Consider the following 21,932-nt stretch of genomic DNA (forward strand, 5'->3'; position numbering starts at 1 on the left):
ATTCGAAGGGAATCTTCAAATCATAAGGATGCAGCCTCTGACTACAGAGCCATTTCTAAAGTGGAATGTGACCCCAACTGTATGAATCACACATGAATAACATGTCTGAAAGTTGTTTTTCTATGTTAGAAACAGCTTGATTTTTAAACTAGTAAAGATGTGATTCAATTGCATTATAGTGTCAAAAATATGACCTTAATCAGACACCGCTTTCAGCTTGATAGCCATGTATAGAGTCAGAGACCTACTGAGGGTGATCGTTGCAATCAGCAGCAAAAGCAGTGCAATCAACCTTTCTTTCTTTGGGAGTGTAAGAGGCTGAGTTAGCTTAGGCAATGCATAAAACTGGCAATAGTGGTATCATGAAAAACAGGGAGAAAGATGCTGAAGAGCTCCGTTGTTCCTCAAAATTGATTGCTGGTCCGGTAGGGTGTCTTAATTTTTATGTGGTTTCAGCCAACTGAGAGTCTTAGTTCCAGAATTACTGTTGTTCCAGGGGAGGTAGGTGGGCATTCAGTCTGTGTTGTCTGCTATCTATCCAAGCAAGCTGCAGGAATCTTCACAGGGTATATGGGTTGAGGATATAATGGAGAAGGGGAACTAGGGGTATGTACTTGGGTTGGATCGGACAGTATTCCTGAAGTTAAATTACAAACCTGACACAGCTGTAATCTGGAAGTACACCCAGTTTACTGCTGTACTAAAGATGGTATTAGTTAGGTGGAAGTAATGTAACCTGACTGACTTGTGTTTTCAGGGTGCACAGCTGGTCTGAATGTTCTTTCACAATGGTGCTAGAATCAGGAAGTTGAATTCAGTCAGGAGTTGAGCAGAAACAGCTGGCTGAGTGGAGGGAGCTCCAGCCTTAATGAACTTGTTAGATCTGTCTCACTGTTAGACCAGTTAAATTGACTCTTTCTCTCCTTTTTCCCCTCTGGCTTTGCGTGCTCTGGTTGCAGTGCAGCACTGTACCTGACTGTGGGACTATGAAACCTTCTCAGAGTGCTGGGTGCATGATGCAGGATTACCTGAATGATCTGCAGGAGCCAGCCTGATTCCACAGTGCCTGGTGATGACTCGGGTATTACACTCTTTTGCACATAACCTGAGTCAGTGGTTGTTTCTGTGCACAGAACTCCAGCTCTTTGGGTTCAGTGACTGTAGTTGGTATTTGGCTGCATTAGTTGTAAGGACCAGTCTCAGCCCTCTACTTCTGTCATGGCTGTATTGCTTTCTGAGCTGATTTATCATGAAGAGACAGGGCTGGATTTCGGCTGCACTGCCACTGACCTAATAGTAAACCCTGTCTACCAAATTGAAGATTACTTTCTTTCCCAGTAGCATCCACAGTTGGCTTGGCTGACCAATGGGCTGCACTTGGCTTGTGTAGTTAGCTAGCAGGCTTTCCTGGTGGCCTAATAAAAGCCTGCTTTGCAGGCTGGTTTCAGCCCTTTGGCTGTTTGTCCATCAGCATCCTAAACAAGTTCCACCTGCTTGCTTTGCTCGCTGCTATGTGGAGTACAAGCAGGGTTTATGTATATTAAAATATTTCTATAGCTTTTATATTAAAGTTTTAATTGATACTAAATCTTCAAAACCATTGATGTATGTGTATAACTTTTCAGTAATATTTGTCAAGAAAACGGACTTTTTTCAGGAGTCCCATCTTTTGTCATCAGTCAGTACTCCTGTACCAGAGGTATAGATGTGAGTGGGTAGTGGTGTACAAGAAGAGAAAAGCTTTATTATTAGGACATTTCCTTTAAAGGCTGAAGAAATCCCAGAGTTCGAATTTTAATCTTAAAAAGCAAAGTATGATACAGCCACTTGTGAATTGTAATGTATGTTACGTCCTGTATTGTGCCATTCAATACTTTTACATGGTTGAGAAAATGCGTTTGAGGAGCCTTGCTTCTGTAGCCGTGTTGTAATCAAGTAGTAATAAGGAGGGGATATTTATATGCAAGTCCTTTCTTGAGATGAATGAAATCTGTCAGGCATCTTATTTTGGAGTTGCAGTGACTTCTTCCAGTTTTAGGTCTAACCTCTTCTGAACTGAGCTACCCTGTTAAGACCAGATGACATGTCCATATATTTTTATATCAGTTTGTTAGAGGCTAAATTAGTTTAAAAATTAATCTTTAGGTAAACCATCATATCCTGTTGTGTAAAAAAGTCCTGAATTGCATATTGTCAAAGCCACTGTTTTTAGAACAGTGCAGTGTATAGTGTACACTTGATCGTTGTCCAAGAAGTGGTGGAGTCTTTGAAGCTGCAACAGGTAACTGGAGCATTGCCAAGGTCCTCCAGCTGTCCTTATATTTAGCACTCCACTGAAGTGCTTTCATTTTCTTATGGCATTGAACAATGCTGGGTTTTTTTCTTTGTAGTCTGCTTTCATGTTTGCTGATCTTCTTGGCCGTTTTTGTGACTTCTGTTAATGCAGGAGTGAACTGTGATTTGAAACTGTCATCTTTGGTCAAGTCCACATTAAATGCACAAATTATGTCTGCTGTCACTCTGCTGTTACAATGTTATGAAAGGTATGTGGCACCAGGGGAAGGTAGCACAGGTGGATGTTCCTGATAGCATGCAACTATGGCTTCTGGATCCCAGAGCAGGGGGGAAGCTAAACAGGTTTGGTTTAGTGTCTAAAGGAAAAAATCTGGGAGATGCAGAGTGAATGCTAAGTACGGGTAGATTCACCTGAAATTTATTACATGTTAATTTGATGCAGAATTGGAGTACATATACAATGGATCTTAAAATTAACAATAATTGGAAAATTGAGTGGTTGCAAGACAAGTTTGAGTACACAGGAGTTAATAAAAAAAGATACAGTTTTGCTTGTGGTTTTTTGTTGTGGTTTTTTTATTTTTTTTTTTTTTCACTTCATATATTTCCTTGGGCACCTCTTTGCATTCAAGCACTTGCCCTCATAAACCGAAAACATTCTTGTGATTTTGGAGATGACTGATTTAAAACTGATACCTGACCTGCAGTTTCAAAGAGCTTGAACATTTGGCTCTGTGCCTTGTTTACCCAGGAGATGACATGAGTTTTAGCTGTCCAGCTGCTGAAACAGTCACCAGTGGTGCTGCTGGTTTTGTCACTGGTTTGCACTGTTTCATCTAAACAGGTAGTTGTTGGAGACTACTGGAATAAAGGTAGATTCTACTGTAGACAAAGCTTTAGTAGTGTGCACTGTTGCTATGAGTCTCATTCCCAGTAGGCAAACACCTGCATCATTAAAGCATCTTTTAACATTAATTAACACCCTGCTTTGGCTTAGAGGCCAGAGTTAAAATGAATGTGGAGATCAAAGAGTTCTTTTATGTTCTCAGGTCAGAGTTGATGTTTTGTTAGGACAGTGTTGGAGAGTCTTCAGTGTTATCCATTTTGTGCCAATAGAAGATAATTTTGAAACCAAACTTGCTTCTTTCACTCTAATGAGCTATATCCTGAGCATACCAGAGTTTAGAACATGGTTGTTACACAAAGGAGCTATTCAACGAATGGCAGGAACAGATATTTTGTAATTGAATTCCCAATGGGTTTTTTTTGAGTTTATATTCTCTACTGGCTGTACTTTCTTTAGGGAATTTGAAACACATCATGACACTTACGTAGTGCTTGTGTGGCAGAAAAATGGAGTAAACTTCCATTTTAACACCCTGAAGTTCCTGGGATAGTAGATTGTGTGTTCTAAAAAAAAGTTCATTTTGATTCAAGGCAGGGAAGAACAAATATGCTAATTAATTTCAAGAATGCTAATTGCATTATCTCATGGCCTCTGCTTCTGCCAGATACACTTTCAAATTTATTCTTGAGCAAAATTAAATTTGTAAACTGACTTTTATGTAGGGCTTGCTTCTAGCAGGAACTGGAAGAATAATAAATTGAGAAGGAAATAGAATTTCTCCCAGCAAAGACATTTGAATCACAGAATGGTTGAGCTTAAAAGAGACCTGTGGAGATCATCCCATCCAAAAGACCCTGCCTCAGAAAGGTCATCTGTAACAGGTTGCCCAGGATCATGTCCAGTTGTTTTTTGACTGTGTCCAAGGATGGCAACTCCACAAGCTCTTAGGAAGCTGGTTCCTGTGCTGGTCAGGAAGCTGCAGTATGAGCCCTATGGCTGCTTGCAGCTGTCTTGGACATCTCTTAGGCTCTTCTAGCATCCCAGCTCATCCTGTGCATAGGGTGGTTAGAACATGACTGATGATGATACAGTACTTCATTTCCTCTTCACCACTGAGTATATGATCAATGAAGAAAAACTAAAACTTTGTTAAATTTTTTTTTAATTTTTTTTTAATATCTGTAGCAACTGAGCACTTGATGGGTACATTCTTGGGTAAAGGAGTGAGTGAGCAGAGGGGAGGTGGAACTACTCAGAGGGTTAATCAAGGTATTCAAACTTTAATTTCATATCTGTTCACGAGAGGACTGATATTGCAGTCAGTCTGAACTTGGGAGTGTGCTTTATTTGGCAGCTTCTATATTTTTTACAGTTTTGTATGTAAATTTATGCAATTGAATATAGTTTACTAAACAGACTTTGATGCAAGGAATAAATCACTTCTCCTAGGAGACACAGAGGTCTGAGGTTTAGCCTAGTGCAGCTTTTGGAAGGAAGAAAAAGTGTATTGTTTCTTTTGTGAATACAATAAGTATTTCCTGGGACAGTATATAAGTTGGGGATGTAATTTAGTGTATTTATCAGAAGGCAGGCAGCCTACTTGAGAGGGTTCCTTTTCCCTTCTTTCTTCTTGTTCCCTGCTTCCTATCTTCCCTTCTCTGGACAATGTTTAAATGGAATTACAAGCTTTGCACAAGAATGTTTGAAATCCTTGTGAGTTAAGTTTGTGTAAGAACCCAGTCTACACTTCTGGCAGATTTTCAGGAAAGTTTAGCTCTGTGTTTCTTGAAGCTATGATGTGTTCTGTTCCAACAATGCAGAAGCTAAACTTACAGTCTCTTGGGAACACACTAAGATAGAAGAGCTACAGACTGGGATCCCCTTGTGCTTTGGAAAGAGAACATTCCAAGAGGTCCTATCCCACCACTATTTGAACGAAAACAATAAATTTGGAGGAGAGCTTGCTAAAGCCATAGTGCAGTATAGGTGAGTTGAAACAAGTTACAGGAGGAAACATGTTTGAAGAGGAACACTGAATTAAGGAGTTCAAATGTGACAGGAATAATTTGCTTCCACTCATATCAGACATAAAATAGGCACATATGATTAAGGAATTCAGTTTTAAGTTACCTTTTAGAATTTGGTACCTTTCTGAGAACCCCTAGTCAAGTTTGGTATTTTGTCTTTGTAGGTGGTGTTAGGTGTTTGATAAATTTGGATTTAATTTTCAGTTGCTTTTTTACAATTTGGTGTATTCATGGCCCAGCTAAGTATAACTTTTATTTTAATTGTTGCTTGGTGGTGGTAAAGTTTGAACAACTTAATTAAAACAAGTCAGTTGGCAATTTTTGTTTCCATTTCAATTTGTTCCTTAGCACTGTGACTATGTGAAAATAAATGCATACATATATATTTGAGTGCATGTGTGCATATGTGTGCAGAATGCATATGTTTTACATTCATGTGTATGTTGAAGTTTTGGTGATGGGGGTGGTGCATATTGCTCAAGTAATGAATCTGTTCTTGATTTAGAAGTTTTATTAGAATTGGAATTAATAAGCGTTTCCCTTGAACGGATGAATCTGCATTTTCAGATATTTAAGGATGGGTTGAGTACTTTGTGATTCAAGAAATCTGATAAGACTAGTCAACCTGCTCTTACAAGGATATTCTAAAATGATTTGAGGACAGACTTGCTCTCCCTGTTGACCATGTTACTTCTGGCTTCTCTTTTCCATCAGTACCTACTGGTAGATGTTCCTCCATAATTTTTGATTTTGTGGATCACTGTGATAAGTCAAGTAATGGACTACCTAAGGGTAATTATAAGGAAGATTGATGGTCAAAATACCATTAGAAGCCTCAAAAAGCCGTAAAACAAGTATTCAGAATGACTACAGTGTGGAACAAATCTAACAGATTTTGGGTAATGGATGTTATTTGTAATCTAGGCTGTTTCAACATGGTGTTGTTTCTATTTTTTCTGTTTAGATTTTGGTTATAGACAATTTTGTGTACTTGTTTATGTTTTAAGTAGACACAGTTTTTCTGAAAACAAATGCACAATTTCTACATGATGTTTGCAGATCTGGCTTTCAGAGTACTGGGTCTGCAGCACTTAGGTCTGCGTGTGAACTGGATTTTTTTTTTTTTGAGGAGTGTTCTAGTTAATAAACTAGGGAACTGTAGCCTTCCAAATCTATTATTTAATACATTGTCGCTCTCGATTTTGGGAGAAAATCCATTAATTCATTTGATGTAGGTTTCATTTTAAATGCAAAATCTTTTTTTTTTTTCATTTCAAGTAAGATGATTGGCATTTTCATCCTTTGAAAAAGTTGAGTAGTCTGTTTTGAGCCTTCTCAGACTCTTCTGAGACTTCTCTTAGAACTCTTTGGTCATTGCTTTGCTCATTCTCTGCTTGCTGACCTAGAGGAAAGTCCCTTTAGACCTGCGTAAAAATTTTAATTTTTTTCACTTACCGAAGTAACTTTGGGTGTAAATCAAAGTTGTATATGAAAGGAGGCTGTATTTAGGAGTCTTGATGGGTAAACTTACTTTGTAATTTGCAACGGGGGAAAACAAAAGGTATTCCTAAATAATGGAAATAAGGAAAGAAAGAATATTCTGACTTGAAAGACAGAAATATAACAATTGAAAGTAATTGCTTAGACAACTAGAATACTTGTTGTACATCTTGTGAATGTTAGAAGGGTAAAGAATGAATCCCAATCTAAGCTAGGGCAGGGAAACCTGCTACTACTGCTCTTTGCATTTGTCAGCAGCTGAGCAGACATCAAGATTTGTGTATTGGCTGGGCAGTTGGCAAGCATGTAGGTGAAAATTATTTAGTGCATGGGTTGCTGTACAGTAGCGTAGCACTTGCCAACTCTTGCCTCAGAGTGTTTCAGTAGAAGACTTGAAGGGAGCAGAGGTTACTGTGGTGGGTGCTGAAAGGAAAATACAGAGTTTCTTGGGAAACAATGGTTTCTTGGTTTTTATTGCTTGCAGAACAGACTTCAGATGTGGAAAAGAACTCTTGATCCACAGTAGTACTTGCTCCTATTTTCTTGTTTGTTTACTTTTCTTGTAGTGGTGCGATGAAAGATTCAGCTTCCAAGCTGCATTTTTAGAGTCCTTGGCAAAACATGTGCCTAATATTTACTCAGCTGAAATGGACCCCTTGCTGGAGAAACAAGAAGAAATGGTCCAGGCAGCAATATTGTACCCCCTGGAATGTTACTTGTTTGGGGAAGACCCAGATATATTCCTGGAGAAACTACAACAGAGCGGAACCTCCCAGCTCTGTGGCAAGGTGTTTAAAGGAGGGGAGACAACATACTCTTGCAGGTAAGACTGAAGGTATGTTAGCACAGATGTTACCACATGAGATAATGCAGCCAAGTGGTGTAATAAAAAGAGTTGTGCTGCTAACGAGTCATTGCTTGTGTCATGGGAAGTCTTTGCTTAACTGACGGTAACACATTTCAAACCACTTCAGCGTGAAGAAAACTTCCTGTGAAAAGCAGGCTCTGGCAGAGATATGGAGAAGGAGATGGAAAAGATACTAAAGGTATACTGAAAGCTGTTGGTTAGAAGGATTGGATAATAAGGTATGGATATGTGGTCTGTACCTGAACTGAGGGACAGCAGGCATAAAAACCTATGCGCTATGCAGTACTCACCCATTCAAAGCCTGGAACTGAATCCAGTGTTTCTGAGCATCATCAGTCCTTGGCTTAAGCAGCAGCCATGTTGACCATTGGTCATCGTTTCTCACCCCCTTTTTCTTCCTGGAGCACATGAAATATGTCAGTCCATTGATTTGACACAATTTACTAATTAATATGAATACAAAATACTCAGTAGTATGACTGGTAATATAGTAATATTTAAAATCCAGAGGTCTTTGTTTGCAGCTTTGTAAGCAATTCATTAGTATTAATAGAGAATCACAGAACTCTTGAGATTGGAAAATGATGCTATTGTCATGCCATATTGTAGCTTTCAGCTCATTTCAAAAGCCTAGAAAATATCGTAAGAGTTACCAAAAGAATGTTATTAAGAATAAAGAATGTTACTGCTAAAAAAAAAAATCCAGCCCTTAGAGTTTAGTAAATGTCAAAATGAAGACTCTGAAAACTTCACAAATTACTCTGCAATGCTTTAATCAATAACATATTTTTCAGCTTTTTCTACTCATGCTAGTGTTGTATACAAATGGAGAATAGTCTTTAAAGAAGTCCTTACATGTTTGCTACATGCGGCGTGGTAAATGTGACGTTGGAAAACAATGTGTATGAAGGAAAACTATCTCCAAGGCAATTTAGTGCTGCAGTAGCAGGAATCATTGTGTTCCTGCTTCTGCAGAGTTCTTGTGTGATACCAAAAAGACAAAGCTGGGTTTCTCTAAAGGGGTCTCTTTTTTGTTTGTTGTTTGAGTTCCTTGCAAAAATTCGTTAATATTTTTACGAAATGCTGTACTTCGTACTGCAACTAAAGCAAAACATGCATTTGCTTTAGGCTTCTAAAATGTTAAAAATAGTAGACACTGAAATACTAAAATCTAAATATCTTAAATTGGTCATTCTAATCTAGGAGGAATTTGTGACTGACTTTTCTAACTTTTAAAATTGCAAGAAAATTAACCTAGTAGCAGAAGTTTCATTAGCAAACTAGCTACAGTTGTTGGAAACAGTAATACCGGCTACTTGAGAGTCCTTCTGGTTTTTAATAGCTGCTTATTTTTGGCAAAACCAGAAATATGTTAGCAACAAGTTTTCTCAGTGAAAAGCAAGCATGTTTCTGAAAGCATCTGATGTAACAGGTTCGTGTACATGGTTCAAGCCTAACAAGATTGGCTTTCATCTTGTGACGTGGAAGTAGCCAATGTTACTATAGTTGGAATCTGTTGTTAATCTCAATGTTTTTTCAATGCAGCGATTTGTGCATCAAAATTTGATGTGTTTGTTTTAGAAAGTTTTTCAGTTTCAGTTTTCCTTTGCAGAGACTGTGCAGTTGATCCAACTTGTGTACTCTGTATGGACTGCTTCCAGAACAGCATTCACAGGAACCACCGGTACAAGGTAGGAGAAAATATTTTAACATGCAAATTGTGCTTGGAGCTTTGGAGAAGATGTTTTGAGGATATAATAAACTGCAGTCCTGACTTTTCCACTCCATTCCTCCACTTGTGCATAAGCTACTTTACGCTTAGTGTGGGCTATGATGAAGTTAAAGCAAACATTAAGTATCTGGTTTTTTATTGAGAAGATTCTTCTGGAGCTGGATCATCTCTTTCTGATATCCTTTTGATTCTTTGTAAGCCAGATGTATGTTAGATTTGAGAGATGTGCATGATTAAAGCAGGATCTTCTAAATAATTCTTAATCTAACTCATGGCCTAAACCATCATCTGATGTTCCTACGCCCCATTTGTTTGCCCTCTTCATTGAGAACTGTGTAATTTCAACTACCTTGGAAGCACAAATGGAAAACAGTATATTGTCAACTTGCATGAGGTGTCCAACCTCATGTAGTCCATGATTACATTGCGTTCAATTTAATTATCTTTCATAACCCAAAGATTGGGTTAATGTTGGGGTTTTTTTGTTTGTTTAACTATTCCTTCGATTCATCGACATGGCATCCATGAATAGATTTGTTATGCTTATATTGACAGTTGGTCATAAAACCCCTTCAAGTGGGTATGTTTCATAGAATTCTGGAATTATTTTGGTTGGAAAAGACCTTTAAGATCATTGAGCCCAGCCATTATATTACTCTACCAAGTTTGGTGTTAAACTGTAGCCCTTGACATCTCTGTGTCTTTTAAACACTTCCGGGGATGGTGATTCAACCACTTCCCTTGGGAATCTATTCCAGTGGTTGATAATACTTTCTGTGGAGAGGTTTCGTCTAATACCCAATTTTAGCCTCCTGTGGTGCTGCTTGGGGCCATTTCCTTGTTCATCCCTTGTTAGTAGGGAGAAGAGACTGGCACCCATCTTGGTACAGCCTCCTTTCAGGAGGAGGAGGTCTCCCCTCAGCCTTTTTTTCTCCAAACTGAACAACCTGTGTTTCCTCATCCACTCCTCATAAGAGCTGTTCATCAGACCCTTCACCAGCCCTCTTTCAATGAGAGAGATGGGAAGAAGTTCCTAGCAATGGCAAGAATAACTTGGGACTGAAATACAGTATTTTCTCTCTCTGTGGAAGCCTTAGTACACTGATCCGCAAATGTGTTGTTGTCAATACTGATTCCAAGACTTGATAAAACTACTTGGATAACGTAAATATAACTTCCATGCACAAATACATGTTTACAGAGAGGTGAGATGAAAACCAGAAGAAATAGACAATCATGATTACAGAGCAATCTAAAAAATACAGAGTCTTTATAGACTGATAGATTAATGTAGGTTGGAAGGGACCTAAGGAGGTCACCTAATCCAACCTCCTGTTTAAAGCAGATGTAATTTGATCAGGCTATTTTAAAATGTTTCAAGTAAATAACATATTTTTGTCTGTCTTTCTATTGGGTTGCTTAGTATTTTTATTATTGTTGTAGGATTGAGTGTTTAGAGAAAGTTAAGGATGATTATTTTTGAGTTTTGACTGAACTTTTTGCCAAAGTGAAGGGTCAGAATTTGTGTAATGCTAAGAAGCAAGAACGTATTTATATGCTGATAATATCTTACTGTCTTTGGTTAGAAGTGAAGGTACTATTACATACCTTTTTAATATACACACATAATTGTTCCGATGATTTTAAAACTTCACCAAATGATCTGTGAAGAAGGCATTAAAAATGTTTTGTGATTGTAGTAATAAATTGAGAAAACAGTATTTTGCCACTAATGAAGTGCTTATTCATCAGGCATAGCCTTTTTCACCTACTTTCCAGTTGCATACTTTTTTGCATTGGCAACTGTATTTCTTCTTTTTTCTGCTCAAAAAGTTTATGTTCCCCCTTCCAATAAGTCTCCTTTTATTTAAAAAAAGGAAAAAAATCTTGTGGCAACTCCATTGGTTTTGCAGTGACTTGTATTTTATAAGGAGGTGCTTATACTTGTGTTTCATCTAAGTAATGCATATTTGTATTTTTCTCTGTTGTTTTTTTTTGTGTATGTGCTCCTGTATCCTGACTGAAATACACGTGTTGCACAGATGCATAGCTCCACTGGAGGAGGATTTTGTGACTGTGGGGATACAGAGGCATGGAAGGCTGGGCCACTGTGTACTAGACATGAGCCCGGAGCATCAGGTTCTGCAAAAGAAGTAAGAATATTGCTTGCAGAATAAATACTGTAAATTTTGCCTTGTTCTTGTGTATGAAACGATGGTGTAATTCACATAGCATGTCCAACTGAGTCAACTGAAGTTTTTCTTGGTTGAGTTTTTTGAAGTCAAACCCGTGTATTAGACATCCTTTGTCTCCAAACAAAAGGCAGAAGTAATGAAACAATTCCGTCTGCCTGTTTTGTGCGTTTCTGTCTTTGATATGGAATTCCAATTGCAGTGTCTTGCACTTTGCTTATGTGTATTACTTGGTTGTTATTTACAAGTAATTGTTTTCCCATCAGTTAATAAATCACAGATGATTAGATGATTTAAATATTTTATCTTTTCCACATTACTGACCTTTTTTGGTCAGTTGCTTCTGGTATGTGATCTGTCACTATGACTAGGTAAGTCCATAAGCTTTAAAAGTAAGCTCTTATGCTAGGATGTCTCATGCTTATTGTACTTGATAAAGCAGCATATAAGTAATTCTCAAAGAGACTGTAGGCAAATCCCTTGTTTGAGGTAAATTTGGTTTTGTTTTGTTTAAGAACCCTACATTCTGGGATAATCAGGACCAAAAAAACTCAGCATTTGCCATTGCAAATAGACACCTAATTCCTCCTGTTTTTTGTTGCAGAAGTGCTGTTCTTTGACCTGGCAAAAATGAAATAGAATATGAATAAAAAGCACTGGTCTTTGCAGAAAAATAAGGCTTTTCTTTCCTTGTTCAGTCTAAAGAAACCTGAATCTTGATGGATTCTGATGGCAGTGAAAATAAAAATAACTGAAGCTCAAGATGGGGTCATCTGATTATCTCTTGGAGCTTGCCACTGTAAAATGTTCACCTGCTCCTACTTCAGTGAAGTCTATTCTGCTGTGCAGTACTTATCCCTGGGTATTGAGCTGTCAGTGTATGTAGATGCTTTACTAAAAGGGGCAGAATTTCAACCACTACATTAATGAATTTTATCAGTATATGAATATATACTAAACTGTTGGGTAGATAGCATTGCATGAGCATCTTCCTTTTTCACAATGAAGAAGCTTGTGAGCATTTGGACTACCTCATAGTTCGTTCTGTTCTGAGAGTCAAGGACATCTATAATGTAGGAAGTTTCTTAGCATGTGGTGCTTATTAAAAGAAAGGAGTTGCCAAACACATTTGGAAGAGGTGTCTTCCTTATTTCTTTTCCAGCAAGTTTTCTGACAAAACAGAAATTTATCACGTTTGCCAAGGAAAAAACACTCTTTTCTGGATGATCCTGACCAATATTCCTTTAATGACTCTAAATGCAGAGAATATAACATGCTAGAGTGTGTACAAACTTACTTGAATCAGATAGGAACAAATGAGAAGAAGTGTGTGTTTGCAGTATGTTTATCTGCTATGCACAAGAGGAACTGGCTGCTATTTTTAAAAGGTACATTACGTTTAGAGTTTGATCTACGGCATGACCTCTTAAAAATGGCCCTTCGGTCGAGTCCAGGTTTCCAGCTATGGCATTAAAGGTAAACACCAGAGTTCTTAGCATTTCTGAGATTTGAGGTGAGCATTACAGAAATACAGTATCTGCACAAAAGTGCTAACTCCAGATTACATCAACCAAAACCCTCCAGTTTTGCACTGGTATGTGTGTAATATGGTGCTCAGTCAAGTAATAATTCATTCTAGTCATCTGTTCCCTATTGATTCCAAATTTGTGTCTTCACTATACTAGAAATATAAACCCCTCATTGCCTAAATATATTCTTAAAAGCAGAAAAGTTGAAGAATTTGTTTCTGAAAAGGTAAAAATAATTCCCAGGCACTTCCTCCCCCCCATCCCCAAGCAAATGTGAGTATTGGTCATTTCTGAACTTCTGACATCTCAATATACTTCTGTTCATTCTTTCACAGTTTTGTTTTCTGAAACTTGGTATTGAGGCAATTTTATTTTAACCCTTTCACATTACACTAGATGTATCTTAATTTCATATTACTGTGAATTCTGTTCATGTGGATGGAATTAGAGGTGTCATTGAATTATTTACCTTTTCACTGTTTGAGTGAAGTCTGCACTTCTAATGGCTTAAAAATCCTTAGATGTGGTTTCCTTTTGACTTCTTCCATAGACTGAAGGAGATAAGCATGTCTTACTACAAGGCCCTTGTTTGGAGTATCTCTATGCTCAGATCTGTTTTCTTCCAGCTCTGTCTTTTGTTTAATGCTTGAAAAGCTGAACTCTTGGAATATTTTTGAAAAAAAAAAAGTAATTAAAAAATCAGTTTATTTACAGCTTAGTTCTGTTATATAATTCTTAGCACTTTCAGCTTTTTTCTTTCTGCTCCAAACTTTAAGATGATAGCTTTGTCAGTTTGGGAAAAAGTAATTACTCCAAATGTTTACATTCTTAATTACCATGATTTAAGAGCTTATCTAATATTATGTACACAGTGATATTTATAGACCATGATTTCATTGGCAGACATTTTAGATTGTATGCTTGACTCCAATTTATTCTTCTAGTGCTTATCAGGACAGAAAACTTCAGAGCTTTGGAAGCAATTGGAGGTGTTAATGCATTTTTACTTCTGTTCCACTACATTTTTCAGCTTTTTCTGTCACACGGACACAACAAGATTTCCCCTTTTTTTTTTTTTTTTTTCTTCTCCCCAGAGCAATCTGCTTCGTAACTGGCTAAATGTAATTTAATAATGGATAAATGTAATTTTTCAATAACATAGTTCTTTAGTATATTAAGCACATCACTCTGTTCCTTTGTATTTGGTATATCAGGCTCTACATTTTGGAGGTGAGTGCCCTTTGTACTTTGAGATAAAATGACTCATGTAAAAATCTTCATTCTTGGAAAGTATCTTTTGTTTCTCATCTTTTCTCACTCTGGCAAGCACATACGTAGTCAGATTTTGTAGCCAATTTGGGTGATCCTAAAATGATAGGCAACTTTGTGTAAATACTCTTGAAAACACCAACTTCTGTTTCTGCATTGGTTTTGTATGAAATTATTGGATTTGGTTGTGCTACCATTAATACCATTATATACCATTTGCATATGTCAAAAAGGTTGTATGTGAAGAAGCTCATCAGAACCTTTGGACTGAAGTCTTCTTAATACAATGTTGTTGCAGTGTGTGTCATGTATTTGAATATTGATAGCTTCATTCCTGAGTGCAGATTTGGTAATCGTTCGCGTATAACCTTAATTTCTCTCCCGTTTCAATGCGTATGGAAAGGATTAATAATGTTATATGATGTTGACAATTCACTTCAAGAGCTTTTTCTGGGAGGATGGGAAATATGTGGGTTCACAAGGATATTTTGAATGTTTTCTAGATCTGGAATGACATCTCTGAAAAGAAGAGGTTTCCTTGCAGCCATTAGGGTTTTGTTCAAGGAGTGTCATAAATATTTGATGGAATGTCTGCACAGAACAGGCAATACAGTGGAAGAATTTTGATGTGGACTGCAAAATCTTATTATTTTTAAGTGTAAAGAAAGCTCTTAACCAGCATTTTGAAACTTAAATTTAAAAAAAATTGAATTAAGTTTTCTAACACATCTGGCAAGACCTTTCATAGTCTATTCCTAGATAAAAATTGGATAAGTTTAAAAAAAGGTTATGAAACTGTCAGAATACTATTAAGAGCCCTTGGAATGAAATAAATTAGAAGAAATTAGGTGAAATTCATGTGCTTGAAAGTCATGAAATGGCTAATTTTCTGAAACAAGTATAATAGATATTCTGACTATGCTCTTCCCCCCCTTTTTTTTTTTTTTTTAGTTTTCTGTTCTATATTAATATTATTTTTCTGTTTTACAGCATTCGGAATGTGAGTTGAATGAAGAAATTACGGAGCATTCTAGGAGAGTGTTTCCCTCTGTGATAAAATACATTGTAGATATGCTTATATGGGAAGAAGAGAAGGAACTGCCTCCAGAACTCACAATTAGGTAATGAGTACTTCCAACTTTCTCTTCATGGCATTGGAAACTTTGATGAGAGTTTTGCCTATGGTATTACTCTTGTGCAAACATGAGTTCCAGAATCCATAGGGAGAAGGACTTAGGGGTATTGATGGATGAAAAGATGAACATGAGGCAACTCTGCGCTCACAGTGCAGAAAGCTATCCTGGCCTGCATCAAAAGCAGCATGGCCTGCAGGTTCAGGGGGTGGGATTCTCCCGTATACTCTGAGACCCTACCTGAAGTGCTAGGTCCTCAGCACATGAAATACATCAACCTGTTGGAGTGGGGGGATCCAGAGGAGGACCACAAAAATTATGGAGGGCCAGAGCACCTCTGCGGTGAAGAAAGACTGATAGTGTTGGGGTTGTTCAGCCTGGAGAAGAGAAGGCTCTGGGAGACCTTATTGCAGCCTTTCAGTACTTAAAGGGAGCCTATGAGAAGCTGAGGACAAATGCTTTAGTGGGGTTGGGTGCAACAGGGCAAGGGGTGATGGATTTGAACTAAAAGAAAGGAGATTTAGATTGGATATAAGGGAGAAATTATTTACACTGAGGGTAGTGAAACACTGTCCCAGGTTGCCAAGAGAGGTGGCAGATGCCCGATCCCTAGAACCATTTCAGGTCAGGTTGGACAAGTCTCTGAGCAGCCTGATCTAGTTGAATTTGTCCCTGCTTACTGCAGGGTGATGGGGTTAGATGACCTCTAGACGTCCCATTGAACCCAAAACCCTTCATGATTCTATGAAAATGGAGAAAGACTGTTGAAAAGACAAATGGCATCATAGAACAGCAGAAAGGCCAAACAATACTGGAATAATCAAATAAAATCACTATTCAGCTTTTTCTGGTACAAATGGTGAGGTAGAGTGTGTTGGACGGTATTTAGAATTTTATTTTCATTTGTATGATGACTTGTTGGCTTTTCCCAGTAGAGAGAAGGCAGACAGCTACTACTGTGTCCTTTTCAATGATGAACATCATTCTTACGATCATGTCATCTACAGCCTGCAAAGGGCACTTGGCTGTGAACTTGGTGAAGCCCAGTTGCATACCACTGCCATAGATAAAGAGGTCAGTGCGTTTTGTGTGTGAGAGTGTCAGTTTTTAATCACTAAGAAGTATTGCTAGAGTCTCTGTGTCATAAAATCTTTGTTTCTGGGGTGCTGGAAAAAGTAGACAGGCATGTGGTGGAGTCACTTATCAGCACTTGATACAAGAAGGTTTTTAAACAGTATTAATTTTTCTTCTTCAGGATGAAAATTCGATTTCTGGAGAAAAGAAGCAGCATATTTATCTGCGGTTGTTCCTTTGATGTTTGTTGCGTTTTCTTTCCTTTTTTTTCTCTTCAGCTGAGATGAATGTTTTATTTTAACAGTATTTGTCTGGAAAATGTACAAGTCAGCAATGTGCAGATTCAGTTATTTAATCAGAGGAGTAACTTACATTTTGCGAGAGTTAGTACTTCTGCTGGCTCAGACTTCATTTGAGAATCTTCCTCCTCCTCTCTGGACGGGAAGCATGATCAGTGTTTGAATTACCTTAATTGCAGTAATAGTTTTTATGTCACAGAAGTAAGCAATTTATGTGTTTTCACATAGAGAAACTTCGTCTATAAGTGCGTATGTATTTGTATGTTTGCGTGTAAACCCTCCTGCTAATATTAGACTGTTTTTTTTAATATCCAGAGACCCTGATTTTGTGTTTTTCAGGCCATGAGAGGTCAGTTGTATGTAGTTAGTGTCAGTCTTACATGATTGCAAGACTTGCCATGCAGGTTTTGTAAAGTATGTTTATACATGCATGCTTATAGAGGAAGTTCTGAAGGCTTCTGTTGTCAAGATAATTTTGGTAGGAACCTAAATTTTGTATCCAGAGTTGATCACACTTGTTTTATAAAGCACATGATACAGCACAGGACTAGGTTATATTGTATTAATTGTCACAGTTCCACAACCAACAGCTACTTCGTCTCTTGTTGAACTTCTGCAGTATGGAAACCTTGTTTTGGAAGCTCCTATCTCTGATTTCCTCTGAGTGGAGTTTGAGGTCTAAGCTGGACCTGTTCTTGGCATTGAAAGAGATATCAAACCTGTGTTTATTATATGCCCTACTATTTCATATAGAAAAGTAAGAAGTAGTAGGAAATATGGTAGAAGAGCAACTCAGTGCGAGTTTACTTTGTGCTAGGAAGAAAGTTGATGTGCTTTGTATTTGAAGTGTTCTTCTCTGTTTCAATGTGTATGTGAATTTTCCTTATGTAATAATATTAAGATACCTAGATGTTACTTTGTTCTGTAGCTGTTTTTTTCTGAAGATAATTATGTTAATTTGGATTTGCTTCTAGATGTCTAAAAGCATCACGAGTGATGTTGGTCCCCATTTTTCTTTCATCTATAAAACACAGCAGGGATCAGGCCTGTGAGTTTGTTTTGTATTTGTTTCATTCTTAGTGTTTTCTTTAAACAGGGTCGTAGAGCTGTTAAGGCAGGACATTATGCATCTTGTCAGGAAGCAAAAGAAGAAATTAAGGTAAACTTCTAAAAAATGCTTCTCCTTTAAAAAAGAAATCAACATCACTATTATTAATACTGAAGACTTACTGTATGGCTTGCTGTATAGTCTTTATCTTAGTTCTTCTGTGCTGATTTTTTTTTTTATTTTCTTGGGAGAGTTATTGGGTGGTAAAGACCAATACAAAAATATGTATTATCTTTATCTTACATCTACAAATATTTACCTGACTCCTAGAGGCATTCTGAAAATGTTTCTCAACGACCGCTTCATGTGGAGGTTCTGCATGCTGACGTTATGGCTCACCAGAAGTTTGCCTTGCGCCTTGGTTCTTGGCTGAACAAGCTGATGAGCTATTCAAGTAAGCATAACTCATTTCTGTAATGGTAAAGCCATGTCAGTATTTGAATGACTAATTATCTGAAAGATGTCTGTAGTAGTGTTATAGATGATATTTCACAATTAAAATACTTTCACATTCCACCTAATTAGTAAATATAGTGGTACCATATTGATGTACATCAATATGGTTATGAAGAGCAGCACTTTTCTGTTCCTTCTTGGTAAAATGCATGTTTTTCCCTGCATGAGCTGTGTCTGTTCCTCTGTAAGTTTTGTTTCAGCATTATATTTCCTATTTTACTGACTTGCTTAAAATTTTAGCTGTTTTCCACAGTGCTCGATGAAATCTGCAGAACATTTCAAGATGCTCCAGAATATCATGCATCCTCTGCTTGAATTAATTCCTGTTTAAGATTTGATAACTCTGATTAATGAGTGTCAGTAAAAACAAATAAATAGCTTTAGTTGAAAAATCTGTCCTGTAGTGGAAAGTTGTATTTTAAGCTTTCAAACATTTGGGTGTTTAATGATGCCTGTGGTTGTGAAGACGACTTCTGAATCCACTAACATTATTCCTGTTAAAAACCTGAGTTTTGTCATACTTGTGTCTTGATCTCCAAAAATGCTTCAGCAAGTTCTGTATGTGAGAAAGTATGCACCAAATGTGTAATGTTCGTATAATGTTCTGAAACTCCACAAGAGTCTGGCTTACAGGGACCAGTGTAGACTTGCCTACCCTGTGCATTTCTGCACTGATATAGTGAAGTCTTCTGATGGATCTGCTTTGCAAGGCTGCCTAACGGCTTTTCATTTAAAACTACTCTTCTGCATAACTAGATTTATTAAATAATGTAGATAAGAATAGTAAGCAAATAATTAAAGTTTATGGGTATATATTCACTGAGGAAATGGTTAAAAAAAAATTGTACTGATGTGTCTTGTAAAGTTGTTTTAAGAACAAGATTTTGTAATTTTGAATTTGTTGGCTCACTTAATTACCAGAAAAATTCTTGTACAGATGAATAATTTTATCTCTATAGGTGACTTTCGCCAGATCTTTTGTCAAATATGTCTCCAAGAAGAAGCTGGATCTGAAAAGCCATGCTTCATAAGCAAGTTAATGCTGTGGGATGCAAAACTTCATAAAGGTTTGTGTATTCATGTTGCTATAAACTAAAGAAGCAAATTAATTTTCCGTGGTTGGAACAAATATGTAAAAGTAACTAAGTGCTATGCAGGTGGACTTACATTTCTTTATAGTTTTTATATTACAGGTTTTATACTGCCTTTATTTTTACAGCTGAGATAGATAATTGGTATTTTGGTTATGTGTTTGCCTCCTAAATTTTTCCTGCTTTGTGTATTTTGAAGAATCTTTTCGCTAGAGGTAGCCTGAGTGACTTGATGCTTACCCCATGTTTTAAATGCATGCTAATAAATGTTAAAAGTCCCTACTGCATATTAATATTTTTGTTCATATACTTGGTAATCGTTTCAAGGCTTTTAATGGTTTTAAGTTATAATTAATTTGTCTGTTCCTCTTTTCCACAAAAATCTGCGTCTTAGTACAGTGAAGTGACATGCATTGTATTGGCTCTTCACAGGGGCAAGGAAGGTTCTTCATGAACTTATCTTCAGTAGTTTTTTCATGGAAATGGAATACAAAAAACTTTTTGCTGTGGAATTTGTGAAGGTAAATGGTTGGTTTTAGTTTTTGTCCTTTGAATTTTAACTAGCTTTGTGAAATTTCCTCCAAACACTAGAATTGCTTCAATATAAATAATGAATTTTCAACAAGCAGAGCCTTAGCAGCTAGCTCAATCTTTGATAGTGTACTACTTCCAGTGTCATTGGTTTGTTCTGTGTAATCATGTAGGTGCACAGACTCATTCTGAGTGCAGTATTGTTACTAGCTTGTGTATCTTTTGAAGTGGCAGGTGAACTGGAAAGAAACTGGCCCTTTTAATAGTTGGATGCAGTAGTTAATAAATACACAAAACAGAAGGCCAAGTGTTGTGTGGGTTTTTTTGTTGTTTTAGGGTGAGACTTTTTAATCTTGTTAAAAATGGCAGACATTTGATTTGTTTTCTCTGGACTGAAACAAAGCAGACAGACTTACATAGCTCATCGTACACATCCTTCGTAGACAGCTGTTGAATGACTATCCATGCAGTTCACTGCAGGAGGAAGACTTACTAGGAAGCTAGTTAATGGCTTTATTGATCCTTTTTGAAGATATTTCTTGTCTTGGGGAAGATTGGTTGTAAGATAAAAATTGGTTTGGTTCCAGTCTGAAAGAACAGTAAATTTTGTGCTTAACTTCAGTTTTAAGGCAGTTTGGTAGATATTTAATTGCTTTGGTGTGTTAAAGCCATTGTGCTAGTTTTGTTGTTTGAACTGCTCTTACAGGAAAGGAGAATGGGTTTTTATTTGTGAGAATTACATCTCAAAAAATAAACATTTGTAATTAACACTGGCTACATGTACTTAATTTCTTCAATATTTTCTTTTTCCTAGTATTACAAGACATTGCAAAAAGAGTACATCAGTGATGATCATGACAGAGTTCTCTCTGTGACAGCACTCTCAGTTCAGATGTTCACTGTACCTACTCTGGTATGTGAAGACTGTCTAAGACAGAAATGCAAGATAAATTTTAGAATTGCTGGCAGCACCTCCTTTGCAGACTGCTGCACTTGGCAGTGAGTCTTTATGCATTGTTGAGTTGAAAATTAGTTTTTCTGAGATTTGCTGAGGCCAAAGTGGAAATAGGAGCTTGAGATTGTGAAAAGTCATTACAGAAGACGAGGGAGTGCAAATAAAGAGACGTTCTAGGCAGCGTCATTCTCTGCATTAACTTTTTGCTTTCATTTACTGGTCACATCTAGCTTACATAGCTTCAAAAATTTGAGGGGAGGGGGGCAAAAAAAATGGTTAAATGTCTTTTTGTGCTGGGTGAGATTGTTAAAACCTGTGGGGAAGTAAGTACATCTATAGCTTTTAAAGGTTAGGTTTCTTGCTTGAAGTAATAATGTCCATGACCCATTTATGCGTGACCTTTCTAGAAAAAATAGTGTGTCTGTGACATTGAAGCTGTCAGAGTGAGCAAACATCTAAGTTGATAGACATTGTGTTCGTATACAATAAGTACTATAATTTTTTTGTAGCTTAGTGTCTTCACAAATGCTTAAATAATTTCTAATCCAAGAGACTGAATTCAAAGGAAAAATTAATTGGACATTTTTCTTCAACAAAAATAGGAAGAAAATTTCAATTTTTTTTTTTTTCTTTTCAGGCCCGACACCTTATCGAAGAGCAAAATGTAATCACCACCATTACAGAGACTCTCCTAGAAGTTCTTCCAGAATACCTAGACAAAAATGACAAGTTCAACTTCCAAGGTTACAGTCAGGACAAATTGAATCGAGTATATGCTGTAATATTTGACCTCAGGTAAGTACAAATCTGAGAAGCTAGAGCAAATCTTTAAAAAAAAATCTGCAGTGTATGAGGTGCTTTCAATTCAGGAACTGGATGAGAAAACTTTAAAACCCCCTGAAAAACACACATAAAACTTTGTTTTATTATTTCAGTGGGAATTTAAAATGTTCAAATACAAAATTTGTATTCTATAAAGACGATTTTTGATTTTTTTTTTACACTGATATAATTCCATATAACAAT

General features: G+C 37.0%; 1 protein-coding gene across 1 annotated transcript in view; it reads left to right on the forward strand.

Annotated features, from left to right (window-relative positions):
• The window catches only part of UBR1 (ubiquitin protein ligase E3 component n-recognin 1), a 63,688-nt gene that overhangs the window by 1,249 nt on the left and 40,507 nt on the right, over positions 1-21,932 (forward strand). The window contains exons 2-12 of the mRNA XM_054400526.1: positions 7,236-7,492; positions 9,150-9,228; positions 11,312-11,422; positions 15,250-15,380; positions 16,325-16,466; positions 17,862-17,924; positions 18,144-18,267; positions 19,289-19,396; positions 19,853-19,941; positions 20,766-20,864; positions 21,544-21,701. Of these exons, the coding sequence (XP_054256501.1) occupies positions 7,236-7,492; positions 9,150-9,228; positions 11,312-11,422; positions 15,250-15,380; positions 16,325-16,466; positions 17,862-17,924; positions 18,144-18,267; positions 19,289-19,396; positions 19,853-19,941; positions 20,766-20,864; positions 21,544-21,701 (1,361 nt within the window). The remainder of the gene's footprint in view (positions 1-7,235; positions 7,493-9,149; positions 9,229-11,311; positions 11,423-15,249; positions 15,381-16,324; positions 16,467-17,861; positions 17,925-18,143; positions 18,268-19,288; positions 19,397-19,852; positions 19,942-20,765; positions 20,865-21,543; positions 21,702-21,932) is intronic.

The sequence above is a fragment of the Indicator indicator genome, chromosome 4, assembly GCF_027791375.1.
Source record: "Indicator indicator isolate 239-I01 chromosome 4, UM_Iind_1.1, whole genome shotgun sequence".
In the NCBI taxonomy this organism is placed as follows: domain Eukaryota; kingdom Metazoa; phylum Chordata; class Aves; order Piciformes; family Indicatoridae; genus Indicator; species Indicator indicator.